Source organism: Corvus moneduloides, chromosome 4 (assembly GCF_009650955.1).
Source record: "Corvus moneduloides isolate bCorMon1 chromosome 4, bCorMon1.pri, whole genome shotgun sequence".
NCBI classification, from domain to species: domain Eukaryota; kingdom Metazoa; phylum Chordata; class Aves; order Passeriformes; family Corvidae; genus Corvus; species Corvus moneduloides.
The window spans coordinates 20,010,499-20,027,625 of record NC_045479.1 but is presented as its reverse complement, the minus strand read 5'-3'; the positions used below and the strand labels follow the sequence as shown (position 1 = coordinate 20,027,625).

General features: G+C 42.2%; 1 protein-coding gene across 2 annotated transcripts in view; it reads right to left on the bottom strand.

Annotated features, from left to right (window-relative positions):
• TXNRD1 (thioredoxin reductase 1) overlaps positions 1-16,281 on the bottom strand; it is a 36,173-nt gene extending 19,892 nt beyond the window's left edge. Inside the window, exons 1-3 of one of the 2 annotated variants that reach the window (XM_032107400.1) lie at positions 16,073-16,281; positions 5,254-5,363; positions 2,953-3,078 (exon numbers count right to left, since the gene is read on the bottom strand). In XM_032107400.1, the coding sequence (XP_031963291.1) occupies positions 2,953-3,078; positions 5,254-5,363; positions 16,073-16,151 (315 nt within the window). In that variant the 5' untranslated portion in view covers positions 16,152-16,281. Of the gene's footprint in view, positions 1-2,952; positions 3,079-3,258; positions 3,351-5,253; positions 5,364-16,072 lie in introns of those variants that run through there. The other variant, XM_032107401.1, reaches the window with a different exon arrangement.
• Positions 16,282-17,127: the final 846 nt, after the last annotated feature.

Below are 17,127 nucleotides of genomic sequence, written 5' to 3'. Positions count from 1 at the left end.
CTGCCAGCATGGCACCAGCCAATACACAGGAGACTCTGAGTCCAACATCCTCTTCACTCTTCCATCCTGTCATTTTGTTCAGACTATTTCCCAACGTGCCCATTTACTTTTAACATTTCCCTTCAAAGATGGTTTCTCCAACATTTGTTTGAAACCACATCAGACAATGACATAAGAAATCATGTGGCCAAGCATGACAGCCTTAACAACTCTATGATTCTGTATTTCCCCTGAGAACTTTCATTAGCTAATCTACAATTAATGCCTGATACTGAGAACTATACACTAATTTCATTGCTCCCTTCGTGTTTTTTAAGAAGAAGGCAAAAACTGACAGCAGCAACTGCCACCATGGAAAATCACTTAGGGAAGCACTATGTAGCTGATCAACAGCAATGACAGATTCCTCCCATGAGATGCAGCAGAATAACTTTGCTACTTGCAGTAGCCACAACTATGCTGGCATCATACAATGAGTTCTTAAACATGTAAGCAGTAACAACTATAGGAACAGGATATTACACTAAGGCCTTGGGTTTGGTTTGGGAGGAGCTGGACAGCCTTCAGCGATCTGTTACCAGTAATACTTGTTAATCCGAATAGTTGACAATTAGAATTTCAATTTTAAGTCTATTTTACTTCATGCAAAATGCAAATCACACTTCAAATAACACAGGCTATAGACACCTTTGGAAAACATTGCTGTACTGGATTTCCACTTCCAATAAAGATCTAGGCTGGCCAAGAAGCTAATTCCTATCCATTAGCAGCACCTCTGAGAAAGTTCCTCAGAAAGGTGCTTAGGGACTGAGACGTGGCATTAAAGCTCCTTTATAATGACAGCTCTTAAACACTGCCCCAAAAAGCTTTACCAGGGTGAGCTAAGTAGACTGCATGGATTGCCAAGCTTCACTCAGCTACACGCTCACATAACACAGCACAGCACTGCATCGCCACCTCGGTTGAGATCCCACAGATACAACCACTTCTGCTGAGTGATTTGCCCACAGCCACAAACCTGCCCTGCAGGCTCTCAAACCTTTCAGGGCTCAGAGCAGTGCTGCAGGAACGCAGCAAGGCTGTGCAGGGCTGCAGCTGTTCTGTGTGAACTGAGAGCAGGGGCCTGGCACCGGTCTGAGTCTGCAGCTGCACTATACCAAGTCAGCCTGGCAGTGTTTGCACTCACTGTGGAGACATGCCTCCAAAGTAACCAACTCTGAGCCCAATGCAGAGAGGAAGATGTGCTCACAAAGGTGCATGTGTCAAGAGTCAAAAGCACACATTTAACCAACCCAGTTAAACTGCTGCAAACCCGAGTGCAGGTATCTGGAACTTCATATAAGAGCTGTGTAGCTGGGGTTTTTTTCTGTTTTGGTCTGGGCTTTTTTTTCAAGCACTGTTAGTTAATTCATTAAAAAACATAGAACAATCTAAGTAAAAGTCAAAAGTTCATGTGTATAAAACAGCTTCACTTCAACTACACGAAACTGACTTGAAATACACACATGATGGTGGTGTTGACTTTATTGATCTACCATCTTCTGCTCTACTTATCAGTTGAGAACACTAAGAATCAATATACTTTGTACACCAAGTTGAAGGAATAAGGCAGTTTATCCTCCTACTGCACACCTTTTCTGTCCTACAACTGAAAAAGGATGCAATAAACATCACTGCTGTAGCTTCCCAACATAGCACATGTATACAACAAAGCAGTCTCCCTATGGAAACTTCGACAGCTGGTTTCTTATTACTGCAAGCTCTTTTTGCATTACTGCAAACTCTATTTTACTCTTGTTACTCTCTCCCATCCCAGAACATCTCCATCCTCAGTGTTTGCTTCTCTTTGTGGTGCTCAGAATTTTCATATATCTTACCTTCAATCCTCAATCCTACACCATGACAACAGTGCCCCTATTGATAGGAAAGCAGTAAATTACAAAAATAGACTATGGACCTACAATCCATCACTCAGCCCTGCACATTTCCATTATAACAGAAGTACTTCTAGGGGACCAGGGTTCAGTGTGAATCCAATGCTATGCTAAAATATTTTCCCCTTATTTACTTTCACTGCCCCATGAGCTCCTCCACTTCTCAAGAACAAAAGAAATGCCCCCTGACTGGAGGAATAATCCAGCTCCAGGTCTTGAGCAACAATGTAGTTTTACTTACAGGAATGCTCAATTCACTCCTAAATAGTTAATCCAACAACAGACAGAAGAGACACAACATGCCTCACTACTGAAGTAAAGGAGAGCTACTGACTTACGTTAGATTTCAGCAAGTTTAAAATATTTGGGATAATGACAGCTCTAAGAGCTGGTATATTTTGTACCACTGTGGATTCTTTTAATTAATCTAGATACGCTTCTAATAGCAATATCCTAACCAATCTGGCTACAGGCAGGAAATAACAGACCCTAGAAGTGAAGGGTGAGACCCTTCTACTTAAGTGTAGGCAAAATTTCCATTTATGCAACTATGTAAGCTCAAAAATCACAGACTCTCCCCCGTTGTCAAGAATTAAAACAAGATACACAACTATGTCTGAAAAGATTGTACTTTTATATAAAAGTAGATACCTCCTGATGATAATTATGAATAGTTTTAAAAACCTTCTCATTTATGAGCTGAGTTTAAGTTCAGCTACTAATAAACACTATTAAGATATTTACCTGCTGTTTTCCAGCAGCATCATCTCCCATTAGTGGGGACCAAGTTTCATTCTAGTAAGGAGTATTAACAAATATTAAGGAATATGCCGTGTTTTCCTTCTTCAGAACATAAAGAAAAGAATATTGTATAATTGCACTAACCTCCAAAGAAATGTCACTGATCAGGCAGAAATGTTGTGCTCCTACAGTGCTAAAGATACCCAAATTCAAGACACTGAGGATGTCACCCACCTGCTGACAAGGAAAGTATAAGTCTGTATTTTCCCTCTCATACCTTGGCAGCTGCCAGACCGCCTGAGCCTCCACCAATGACAATGAGATCATAGTCATAGGAATCTGGCACTGGTCTAAGTCCGTTCACTTCCATTGTTTTCTGAGGATTGTCTTCTTCCTGATGTGCCTGAACAGAGAAAACAAAAAGTATGAGGGAATATGGAAACATCATTCAGTGTTCAACAATTAGTATTTTCAGTAGCAAATATTGTGATAAGGGAACATAATTGCATCTGAATTTTCTGAGCTCTGCTTTTAATTAGCTTTTAATTTCGTCTTCCTAATCCACCCGTGAAAAGCTCTATACCTGTCAGATACTGAACTACAAATTTTCTTGGTCGTTGGAGCACTGGGCTTCCTTGCAGAGCTTAGTTTTCCACAACAATGCAAGTCTAGTGCCTCCTCATACTGTACTCCAGCATGAGATACGTAACTGCTGACACAAGCATTCCATTAATTTATTTTATTCTTTTCATCTGCCCTTGACTTTCCTAATTAGTGTTTTCCCCCTCCTCCTGCATATATTTGTAGGAAAATAAAACAATCCTCTGCGACACTCCTAATCCACAATAATTACCAGCCTTACCAATGGAATGAACAGAACTGAATGAAGAAAACCATTTCTGAAAACTGCATTTTTGTAATATGCCAGTGTTTATCACTGCTTTGGTTTAGCATAACTTTGGTATCAAATGGATCAAGTGTGACCACCATGGTTTTACAAAAGATTTTTTTTTAATCACAGCTACTACCACAGAAAAACTACCCATTAGTCCTAAAATGCATTTTGACAGCTTATGCCACAAAGAACATGGCACCATCTTCAACACTTTCTAAAATGAGCCTTCATACTTCATTTGTGAAACTCCAATTTATGAGGGCTTCAGATCTTCAAGCCTTTGGAGTTGTGGCAAAATTCTCAATGCCTCTCAAGTTGCAGGACAAGATCTGAAGTGAGGAAAGATCAGATTCCTTAGCTGATGTAAATCTGTGAGCATCGACTGAAGTAATGAAAAAACTTTTAAGACCAAACCCGTAAATTAGGAAACTCATACTTTGCCACTTTACAAATACGTGTTTCTGTCTGCCTAACTTGGTAGGACTTGATTCAGGACTACTGGAATAGTTGTGGCAAACCAAAGAAAAGAAAAGAGCCCAAATAAGTTTCCCTTATCTCTTCATCTTAATTTTCTTTAGCATTAAACAGCCCTTTGTACTCAACCCATTCTACTGTTGCCTTCCTCTGAGGTTATTCCCTCTCTGTCACCTTCCTCTGAGGTTTGATTAGTGAGTCTCTATAACTATGTCTACCCTACTGACTGCTGCCAGCGCAGCCATCCCACTGACAAAAATCCCCTATTGCTCAGACGAATTACACAGCAATGTCAGCAGGAATTCTGGCTTTGCATCTGCCTGCAGGAAGTTTAGATTGTAGTAGTACTACATAACCCCGGGCAGCATGTTAACAGTAGAAACAAAACCTAGGAGACACCTGAAGCCACTGTGAAAACACCCAAAAATGCCGCATTCTCCTTCCTCTTCTCCTCCTGCTCCACCTCTCCAACACACACCCCTACCACTGAACCTACTTTGGCCTTTGGTTCCCTTTTTTCTCTTTTTCTAACACAGCCCTTAGCCAGGATCAAACTTCCTACCGCAATCAGAGCAAAGGGGCATGTATTGTACTGTGATGTGCAGCTTCACTTCATTTGTATGTAGAGATGTAAAATTAGTGAAAGGGTGCCATTCTTTTCCAAAGCACACCTTCCTGTTTGCTTAGTGGATGGTGTGAAGCATGAGGGCAGACTGACTTCCCCACAGTCATCAGACCCAGCTGCCGAGAATGGTATCTTTATGATGCATATAAAGAAACCACACCAACTACTCATTTGCTTAGATCACTACTTATATCACGTTACTTTGTTTTTTCTTCTTTTAAGAAAAATGCTTTATGCTTTCACATGGATTAAGAAACTTCAGTTTTTATTTCCTACTGTTTGGCTCATTTTTCATTAATTCTTCATAATAACTCTTTATGAAAACATATTAAAAGTTTAGATTATACAAAGTAGATCACAAGCTTCCTCTCTTCCTCCTAGAACCCTGCTCCAAAGCAGCCAGGCTCTTGACAAGATCCACATCCCATTTACTGGGGGAACTTCTTCATGACCATAATCCCATCCTGAGAACAGATTTCCTTCACTCTTCACCCATGAACTACAACTTTACAAGAAAGTCTACATTCTGACTATTTTTCAATGTCAGAACTAAACTACAGACTTTGAAATGTATCTCCCCCTACCTTTAAAGTTCTCTCATGATCTCCTATTTGCTTCTCCCGTACAGAAACAACTGGCTGGGAAGTTTCTGCCGCTGCTTCGCGCTGCCCTTCTCGCAGCTTCGGGGCTCCCCCTGTGAAATAAAGGATAAAATAACTAAGTGTCTGGAGAGACGTCCTTTATGAAGGCTGTGCTCCTCGAGAGAAACTGTCTGGGGGAGTGGCCTGGCGGCTTCATTGCTTCCTCCTCTGTGGCATGTCTGTCCCAGGGGAGCCTTTCCTAAGGCGACTCATGACTCATTTGCAACGTTAGGATGACTTGCGATATTTTTCTGTTGAATAAAATCCCATGCAGGAGTTGGCTGAGATTTCAGTACCTTTTGCCAGTCTAACAATATGCTTGGATCAAAGCAAGGAAATCATATTTCCTGTGGCTAAGCCTGAAACTTCAGTCTTGAAGCAAAGTGATGACTTTTAGCTTTCTTGCCCAGAAAGTAACATTTAAAGTCTCGTACTTTTTAAACTGAATTAAAAGTTTTTAGTTTTCTCCTGCAATTAGTTGCCTGGAAACTTCTTTCAGTTCAATGTATCGATAAATGCATTCAAAAGGAAAAGATCAGTTTTCCTGCTGGTCATAACTGATCTTGCATATATATATATGTATCTCCAGTATAAAAGTTTAAGCTTATTTGTGAAAAGAAAAAAAAAAACCAAACATTTACACACAGTGAAACTTTATTTGGTGTGGCATTGAAAAAAAAAGAAGTGGAAAATCTAATAGTTGATTGGAATCCATTATCAACTCTGCCTTCCTCCACATAACTCCGAATTATGTTAAACTTAATTTCCAATAAATGGGTCAGCACACAGTTGTTTATACTTAATCACAAGCATACTTTGCACCATACAACCAGCATTAATTAGCAAACCCTGGCAGCGTGTCCATACTAAGAGAAACAGCCATACTGAATGCTATGTATACATTACATGGGCACCGAGCCCACAAACCTGAAAAGCATTCACACAAACACAAATAAAAAAAGGCAGTCATTGAAAACTGGTCTGTAATCTTGTCACCTCTGACTTCTTCTCTCAAACTTGGTGCTAAAATTCCTTTATCTCACAAAGGTTTTGGGAAGAGTACTTTGGTGATGGTGGTAAAGGGGTTTAAAGACCAGAACTGTTATGCAACAGTTAACAGTAGTATTCGTGATGGATACTACTTTTCCTATTCTAGTTGGGGAACATACACATGTAAAAAAAGAAAAGCAAGAACACAGGTTTTGAACACCCTTCTCAAAGGATAATTTCACAACCTTCACAAAGGATAATTTTTTGCTTCACTATATTATATTAAAGCTACAGTCCTGTGTGTACCTGAAGCAACAGAAGGAGTATTTTATTCCTGCAAGTTTGAACAATCTCAGGAATGTTCACCTAAAACTGTATCTTCAGTGAGATAAAAATCTAGCCATTAGACAACAGAGGCACTTATATAAATATCTTTAATTATTTTCAGGTAGATCTGTGCCAGAGGTACCAAGTTTTAGCAATAGCCCCAAAGCCCAAAGGCAACCATAGCCCCTGGCAGACATTTGAAAGAGTTTGTATGTTGGGTGCCTCTGCTGCTGGGGGCCTCTCCCTTGTTGGTTTGGGCAACCTGCCACATGCAGGATGACAAAGCAGAAAGTGCTCTGTGTGTCACCAGCTTGCTCTCCATAAAATTCCATCCATTAACGGCACTTGCAATAACCCACAGTCCTGGTGAATAATCCACACTTTCCAAAAATGAGTCAGCAGATATCTTTTTGCAGAGTGAGACTGCTAAAGAGAACCTGAACCATGGCTCTGCTGGGAATAACCCTCAGACATGTAGCGGTGAGGAAGACTCTGCCTGGTACGTATCAGTGTTACTTCAGCAAGTCTGTAGCAACTCACATCACTGCAGGAAAGCCCAGTGAGGCTCTTGCCCCGCACTACCACTGTCTTTTGGTTTTGTTAGCCCAATCTAGGAGGTGGTGGCTGTTGAGTGGCACCTTCCCTATGACCTGCCAAGTGCTCCTTGACACGGGGTGAATCAATCTAACCAACCAATACTAAAAAAAAAAAAGGACAAGTATATTCTCTTCCACCACACTGGTTTTTACCTTCTTAATGTCTGCATACTTGGCACCAGTTCTGGCAGACATTAGACCCATGCATGAGCTAAATCAACTCACTAACCTAGGAGAAAACTAACCCAGGAGAAGAAAGGTTGTGGACAGCTTCCCACCAGTCTAACAAGCTCAGCCAGCTCAGGGGATAATCCTGTGATCACTATAGCTGGTGCCAGGATGAAGGCATTACTAGACCAGTAGAGAGTAAGAGGAGGGAGCAATATATCTCTCTGGTAGTGGCAAAACTGCCAGTTTTGCTCAGAACTTGTTAAACCAGAAAAAAACCCCACCCTTTAAGCCTTGCTTCTTGAGCAGAGATAAAAAAACACAGTGAAGCAACTATGGTATTTTCAATCCATATCCTTCCTTATTGGAAGTCAGTTTCCTCACAAAGCAAAGTCCTCCCTGGCACTGAGGCCTCTGAACTTCTGACTGTTTGTTGTGTAACTCCTGGCTGGGGTGAAAAAAAGGCACAATTGGTTTCAGAAGGCTTTGATCAGGTGGGAACAGGACCAGCCCAACCCAACAGCCTGGACCAGCTTTGTAAGCAGAACTGTTCCAGGATAAGAATTACCTTACCTTGCAAAAGCAATCCAGGGATCCCACCAGCTGCAGAGGCAGGACACGGACACCCATGGAAAGCACTTGCCCTTTAACTACTCACTTCGAAGGTCTAGAAGTGGCACTTCAAGGCAAAAGTCTCCACTGACTTACCTAGATTTTCCCTATCACACAGAGGAACATTACCAACAAGAACAAACTTCACATTTTCACAAACTATAATTAAAAAAATAAACTCTCTGCTCCAGGAGTTCAGAAGACGCCTCTAAATTTTTAATGTTTCCGAGCAAGCGCGTAACTTGTTTTACAGCCCTATCTTCAGGCATTTGGGAAGTACAGGCTACTTCAGACGACAATGAGTATTTACCTTATGTCCAAGTGAACTTTTTAGGTGGAGAAATTTTCAGGTTTTCCTTCTTCTAGATTAGCTCATTTCTGCACTATCCTCATAGGTCACTACCTCCCCTATTGTGCAAACTCAAATATTTGGCAGCAGCAGAGCCATTACATCATTCAGATTACCGGGAGAAAACCCCAAGTCTTTAAAATACACACCTCCAGCCTGGACCATATCACAAATGCACACTGGAAGGCTGCCTTGCAACCAGCTCAACTGACAAAACTGAGAGGAAATGGAAGCCTGCAGCTTTGCTGGCATGGTGTCATTTGCTTTGCCTACTAAACTCTCTTTGCTCCAACTATGAGTTTTCTCATTTTCACTCTTTCAGTTTTCTCCCCAACCCACCAGAGAGGAGTGAGTGGAGCTGAGCTGCCAGCTAGGCTCTCAAATCCAAAACCCACCAAGCTTTAAGACTTGACAAGCAAAAGAGTAAAGTACAACTTCCTAAGACATCAGAAGTTCTCCAAACTATGTTATTGCTTATATTTGTTGTGAAGCCCTTTAATTGTGTTCTTGTTAATGCCCTTTTCTATCTAAGACCTTAAAACTTCTTCCATTTAAATAAGGGATTGCTTGAATGTGATCAACATCAAGGCATAATGTGGAATAATTGAACTTTGCAATGAGTTGAAGCAAGGGCTCTACTTTATCAGATTTCTGTTAGTGGAGTCCTGACAGTGGCACATAGTCTTACTCCAAAACACCTATTTCCTTCATGAAAATATAAATTCTTTGTTTTTACCACAATTATTTGAGTACAAAAAGCATTTAAAGTAAATTCTGTAGAGTGGGAAAACGTATAGATACAAACTTTCTTCTGGGAACTTTCCAACCTAAGTGTTGAGTTCTCTAAGACAGAGGAGAAAAGAACCCTCATCATTCAAATCAATCAAATGTGATTAATGTATGAAAAAGGCAGAAACTGGCAGAAAGCTCAGCAGCACAGCATTCTCAAAGGACAGTAAAAATCTACTGACAACTGTTAATCTAACCTCTGCATAGCAGGACAGGAATTACAAAACCAAGACAAACCAAAGAAAAAATACTGACAGAGGAATGACAAACACCAGATCAAATAAAAGACAAACTTTCAAGCAGCATCTGTTAAGTTTCACACTCGGACAGCTGGAAACAGATCTGACTGTAGTCAGGAAACCATCATCTGTAACAGACATCCATCTGAGGGCCTGAAACAAAGCTCTCTATACACAGTGGAAAAGTTCCCACTCAAAAAAAGGCATTAAGTGACAAAATTCACCCTTTCAGCCTAATTTTCCAATGAACATCTGGGGACTGACTCAACAACTTCCTCTAATCAGCTTTCCACTCGAGACGTCAGCACTGTGTTTGGAGAGCTGCAATCCACCACCTTCACATCCAAGAAGAACCTGGGGCAAGAAACTCAACACTCAAACACCTCCATCTCTAACAATCAGCCACTCAAACTTATAACCTGTCTCATCCTGTTAGTCTGAAAAAAGGGGTTCTAAAACTGGTCTCAGCTTCTAGTTCCTAGCAAAAGAAGCAATTCCTACTTCCAGGCATTTGTTTTCCTTTTGCTTTTCTAAGTATTCATGCAGTTACCACAAAGTCCAACTGTTCATGAAAAGTATTTTACTTTACTGATTTCAGCAGGGACATCATTATACTCCTTGGTTTGTTATGAAAACTCTTACAAGACATGATTCTGCCATAAGAATTATGGAACTTTAAATCCCACTCCACCAAGGCCTGGGCTTTCTCACAGACTTTCCTAGTAGCGCTCTCACCCACAGAAGCTCCACAGCAGTATCAGACAGTGAGTACTTGCCCTTGAAAGTCTTCAGCCATTCCTCATTTCTTATGTAATTGTGTACAGTAAATCATACAGGAATTAGCCAGATCGCTCTAATTAGCAGTAATAGGGATGTTTTCTGTGAGCATAACATCACATGCTGACCTCAAGTATTTCTAGAACATCTACAATACAACTCTGTTGGCTTTAACAGAACAAACTGTACAAATTTAACAAAAGTAAATTTCAGATTCTCTCTTCCTCAGTAAAAGGCAGCCAATCTTTAATTAATTATGTATCTTTGACCACTTTCATCTTCCATTTTATTTCATTGCGAACTAAATTAAGTAGGTTATGGAAAACCTAATATAAAACTTGTCTGCCTCTGGAACTGTGGTAAAAGCTACAATATCTCATGTAACGATTTATATACAATCTTTATGGAAAATATAATTTTACAATATCAGTGATTTTACCATAGATTTTTGTCTATTTCCTTCAAAAAATCACTATTGCTTTGGGCTTTACCTGTATTAGTTAATACTTTGTCTAACCTACATCAAAACAAAGGAAGCTGAGTTCTGCTATAACTACCTACCTGTAAGTCTATCACGCTCACAGTGCCATCCATACCAGCTCACCCTTTATTTCAGATGACCTGAAAGACCCGAGCTTCCTGACTTTTCTTCTTGAAATTCCTGTGGCCAACACAAACCTGTGGTTCCCATAAACTGTGATTAATACTCCCATGCTACCTTTTTTTTATTCCTGGTCAGTAAATAAACAACTCTCTGACACAAGGAGGAGGCATCACCAGCCTCACTTGAATAAGTGTGGCACCTGAGGCCAGAGAGGTAAAACAGTACTCAGCACGGATGAAACAGGATCTCCTGGTGCTGGTGCCATTCATTAGTCCCTACTGCCATTGGCCATGCCTTTATTGTTTCTACCACAACTGAAGCCATTTATTCATTCCCACATATTTCTTTGTAATCAGGCTTGCATTTGAGTCATAGAGAACATAAAAAATGGTGGAAAACAACTCACACACAATCAGGTTTTTTGTCAAACAACCCAATATTAAAATTGAATATGGATAAAGGAAAACAAGTTCTTTGCAGGTAATCTCTCAGTATAGGCATGAAATTTAAAGCAGGTACAACACCACGGAAAGTACTTGGGTACTTGGCTCAGAAACCTGTGATTATTTTTTCCCCCCAAAGTGGAGCTTTTTTAAGAAGTGAGGAAAAAACCCAGATATTTTAATCCAGAGTAATCAAAGTCTCTTGTCTTTGAAAAACAAAGGACTTAAGTGGAACGATTCACTGCTGCTTGTAGCAGCCCAGCAAACAATGACACAGCATTTCTGCGAGGACAGGGAAGCAGCACAGCCTAACAGGTCGCTCACTGCCCTCTGAGCTCTCCTGCCACCAAAGTGACCCGACAAACCAACCCGATGCACAGGGCCCTGACAAAGGTCTGGCTGAGGATGGTTGTGAAGGGTGGGTGGAAAACAACAAATACCTTACACCTGTGAGCCAGAATTTCCATGAAGTGCTTGCTTTGTGTCAGGCTGTGCAAACAACAGAGGAGATAAGGAAGTTAAGAGTTTCCTTCCCACCATACTGGGGATGCAATGCAGGACACAGGAGAGGTGACCGTGTCAAACAGCATTTTCTTCCCTGAGCACCTCACTCAACATGCAAAACAGGCAACTTTGCTAGAACAGAAGATAAAATGAGATGGTATCTCCGTTCACTTGGTTAAACCAGTTCATTAGCAGATTCTTAAGAAAAGCTAGGACTACACTAGGCTAAGCCACTGCTATTTTCTATGGAAATAAAAGTATTTGCATGCTCTACTTACTTCCTCTCTTTGCATTTGTATCTCTTTTATGCAAATGACAGTGCTGGGTCAGATAGGGTTGTAACAGCCAAAAATTATGGGGGGGTCACACAATTCTGTAGAGTTTACCATAAATGAATCCCATTACATACTCAATACTACAAGGCACAAAGAGTACATACAGGAAAGGCAATATGCTAAGGAAAGCAACAGCTGTGAACTTTTTGGAAGAAAACCAGTAGGTAAAACCAAACCGAAGATAAGGAAAAAGAGAGGGAATCAGTTATAACCAGGCAAGTTAGGGGATGGCTCTGCAAGGAAGACCTACAACGAGACACCACGTTCAAAAAAGGAAGTTACTTAAAAGTGTAAATGAGGAAAAAAATGAACAAGCAATGGAAAAAAAATACAGGAAATATATGAGTTGAGCTGTAAACTGGAAGGCAGCTGCATGACAACAGGCAGGTATCAAAAAACATATCAAAAGCAGGGGAGGTGTTGTAGATAAAGCATTCTCAGGAGATAGCAGTGGTAAAGAAAAATGAGAATAAGTTACAAATTCAGTATACTAAGTAAGCCACAGCACACAATTTTATCTGGTATTTGGTTTGTTTTCTACAAGCACAATCAAAACAGAAACAAGACACCCTACCAAAGGATGCCTGAAATGGGCTTAATGGAGGAACAACCATCAAACAGGAACAAGCAGTGGAGTTTCATCTCCACAGTTTTGAAAATAGAGAAACCATAAAGATGGACTGCAAAAAGGAGATAAATACCACACACTGTTGAGGGCCAAGCACCACTTCTGTTAACAGAAGAAATCAAAAGGATGGCATAATTATTAACAAGGGTAGAGGAAGTACATGGGCATCCATTAAGCCACATCCAGGATTTGAGTCCACTCTACTTTTCTGCACAAATAGTGCTATGACACATTTGTTATCGTCACCTGAGCAACTGACATGTAAATTATATGGTCAACACATTTCCAGGAAATACTGCAAAAGTAAAAATATTTGGGGCCTTATTACTCAGACACTGACCACATGTAAATGTCAACACAATTTAATCACCATTGGTGTTTGTAATCCAGCACAGAACTAGGACCACCCAAGTGGATCCCCTGTTACTCCATCTCACGGTTATGCTGCATTCAGAGGCTCTCGTATTAGCACTAAAAATGAGGAACAATTATATTAAAACTATTTTGTTAACTCACTTTGTAGAATCCAACCTAAATTTCATTCCCAGTCTACTTTCCAGGCCCACCAGTGAGCGTGTCCTGAGTGCCCAGTCCTGACAGAAGCTGAGCAGCTTCAACTTAAAACAAAGTCAAAACAAACTAAAACACAGCCAGCCATAATATTCAACTCTGACAGTCTGGGATGAAAAAAAGCAGCATTTGATGTAATAACCAGGTAGAGTCCCACAGAAACAAATAACATGCTTTATAAAGCAAAAGCTACAACCCAGGCTATCTTAATTCTGGGATGTGTAAACTTAGTCTCTTATGGTACAGCTTTAATTTTGTCCTTAATCCGTTCTGCAGTAAAATGCCTGTTTATAATACAGAAAACTAGGTGTGGAGATAATTTAACAAAAAAAATCAGGAAAAGAACTCTCTTCTGAGTTACTTCCAATTTTCATACCTTTACATCCACAAAATGTCATAAATACTGCACGTGCAAAATCCAATTGTTGAAGTAAACTGAATGCTATTTGAAGACTGGTAACAACCTTTTTGAAAGTACTAACTAAGGACAAGGGAATGTATTTAAGAGCTTTGTTATTCAAACTATATATAAGCACCTCATCTTAATAATTTTACTTATTCCTGTGCTAGGTACCTTTTTTTTTTGCCAGTTTTGTTCATTCCCAGCTTGCTACTGCTTTTTTTTTTAAACATTTTTAGATCTTACAGTGAATTAATAACTGAATTTATTATTGCCATTGATAAAAATATGGAAGGGTGGGAAAAAATCCAGAGAACAAATAAGAAATTCTTTCAGCTATCAACAGCCCAATTTCTTTTTCCTACTACAAACATAAGTTTAAATATACTTTGTCCAAGGGACGTATATAGATATTAAAACAACTCTACTGCTTGGTATGACCTACTGTAGAAAAGGGTTAATTTTAGATTATTCATGTTTTAGAGTCAGTTAAACAATGAGTAATTAGCTTATTTGGATTATGTTTCCATTTTAATGTAAATTATGTATCTCTACTCAATTTTCTGTAATTTTTTTTTGCTTCAATCTCCTATTTAAGTTCTTCAACAGCACTCACAACTCCCCTCATCTCTTGTCCTTGATGGACACTAAAAACTTTGATGTGTTTCTTTGGGAAATGGACATTGGGTTTTAGATAATCATTTACTCATATGCAACTATCCCAGAAGCAAAGCTGCCTTGATGCTGAAATATAAACTTTGTCCCAGAGTTTAAACCAGCCTTCCTGAAGAATGACTTTAAGATGCTGCCAGAGTCATAGAATAGGCAACAGGGAGCAGTAACATCTTAAATTGAAAAAGCAAAGATACAGCAGAGCATACAAACCAAAGCCCAAACAACATGTTTTTTTAAGTCACTTAGCCTAAATGAGTCAGCTTCACAAGGCTGAAAAAGCTCATTAAGATGCAGGTTTCATTTCTGAGTTTATGCCAGCAGATATATTGTTGGTCAGAGAAACCAGGTTTGGGTATAACTCCAGAGCAGCTCACTCTGCCCCAGACTCTGTGCTACCACACCTGCACAGCCTTCAGTATCTGATTTAAAACTAAATTATAGTTTAGTAAGTAGTAAGTATAGTTTAGTTGGTAGTGGCATCATTAGGTAAGGGAACTGCTGTCAGGTCACAGCACTGTCCTGAAACTACAAGGACAGCTGGACTCTCTAGACAGTGGTATGAGAGTTTTCTTTTTTTATTATTTTCTTCCCCATTCCTTCCGCTTAGGATCAAGGAACATCCAGTGCTTCCAATGCTCAGACTGGAGGAGTTTATGTTGGTATAATTGAAAGATACTAAGCAATATGGAGCCATAACAATAAGCCTATTTCAAGAATTTTAACTGTTATAAACCTCATCTTTGTATTTGCCAGCTCCTGCTGTGCCTTATGCAAATTCTTACTGCACAGGCATCTTTATTTTTTGTTTGCCAAAGTTCTGACAATTTCCAGCCTGCATAATAAGACTTAAGATATCATATAACACCTTAAAGCTCCCAAGGTGGTTTTCTGTCAAGGTTCTCGAATTATTGCATGTATAAGAACATCTTTTAAAACAGTCTCCTTTCCCAAGGATTTGGTAGAGCTGAAGACACTCCTACAGTAGTACATGCTCAATGAAGTACTACATCCTAAGAGTGCCTTTTCGTTTAGGCAGAACTGCTGCTCAGCACCAGATGTAAGCATAGCTTCATTTTCAGGCGTTCATTACTTCGAGCCCATTATTTATCTCCTTTCATTGGGTTTCCTAGACCTGGTGAGAGCACGGTTAATGCTGTGCCCAAGGAGGATCTCAGGCTATGACGAGCTACAGAGCAGTCAGCTGAAACACAAATATCCCCACTCTGTCGTGGGAAGATGCCTCAATCCTGGTAGGCAGAAATCATCTCCATGGACCAGAGGGCCACTCAACTCCCACCCAACCCCAAATCGTGTTCCTAACTCCAAATCTTGTTCCCTCCTCAGCACAGACATCCTTCAGGCCACGCTGTGGCACGTCCCAGGGCCGGGGTCCCACACCCAGCATCGCCCTGCGCTGCCGCGAGCGGGACGATGCGCACAGCCTGCCCAACAAAGTCACTGAGGGGACAGCCGGGCGGCAGAGGCCGTGCTTGGGAACAGGGAACCCAAAGCAAAGCGGGGACCCACGGGCACCCACCCTGCTGAAGGCACAGCAAAGCTGTTCTGCAGCGCGGTACCCCCGCGGGCCGCCCGGCCGCCAGCGCGGGAGGGGGTCCCAACTCCGCCTTCCCGGGCTTTTCACCGGGAAACCGGAGCCGGTCCCTTCGGCCGCCCGCCCGCCCCGCCCTGCTCGGAGCCCACCCGGTGCGGAGCGCTGCCAGGCAGGTGCTGTCCGCCGGCAGCCGCTGCTGCCTACCTGCTGGGCACCGCCGCTCCAGGGGCGCGCTGCCGGGCGCCTGCCGCACCGCCTGGCTCTTCCGCAGGGTGCTGCCCATGGCGCGGGCCGGACGGGACGGGCTGGGACGGGACGGGACGGGGTGGAATGCGACGGATGGGTAGGACAGGACGGGACGGGACGGGCCGGGATGGGCCGGGATGACCGCGCAGCCCCGCGGCCGCGCAGCCGCCCCCCCCCCCCGCGGCGGCGCCCCCTGGCGGCGGCGGCCCTTCCCTCCGGCCCCGGCGCCCAGGCGCGGCCCGGTCGCGATGGCGACGGACGCGGGCGGACACAGCCCGGGGCTGGCGCGGCCTCTGGCGGCGGCCGGCCGGGCCCGGCCCCTGCGCCCCTGAGCGAGCCCTTCCTCCTGCGGGCTGTGGGGCGCTGGCGAGATAAGGGCATTCAGGAGGTGTTCTGCGAGTGGTTTTCCCCTCATAATTAATGGTTCATGCTGAGGAATACACATAAAAGACACTGTGATCGGAGGGTTACCTCGTGAGGCTGATCACGCTGCTCCCGGCTGGGCTTGGGGCATTATTTGCCACCTTTGCCTTACAGTGCTGCCGAGGCTGTGGCCCCATCGTGGTGGCTTTCACACGTGTATGTGCCAAGAGGAGCATCTGCCAAGGACTGCTGGAATCAGCTGGGAAGCCGGGGCAAGATGAAAGCCATAACCCTATAAACTCCCACCGAACCTGCACACAAATGTCTGCTGTTATCAGTCAGTTTGAGCTTTCTTCACTCTCTTAGTGGTTTGACCCTGGCTAGATGCCAGGCACCCACCAAAGCCCTTCTATGACTCCCTTCCACAAGTGGACAGAGGAGAGAAAATGTAAGAGGGTTCATGGGTTGAGATAAGGTCTGGGAGAGATCACTCACCAAATATCGTCACAGGCAAAACAAACTCGAATTGGGGATATTAATTGAATGTATTACTAACAAAGAGCAGGATAATGAGCAGTCAAATGAATCTTAAAAGCACCTTCCCCCCAGCCTTCCCTCCTTCCCAGCTCTACCTCCTCTCCCCCAGCAGC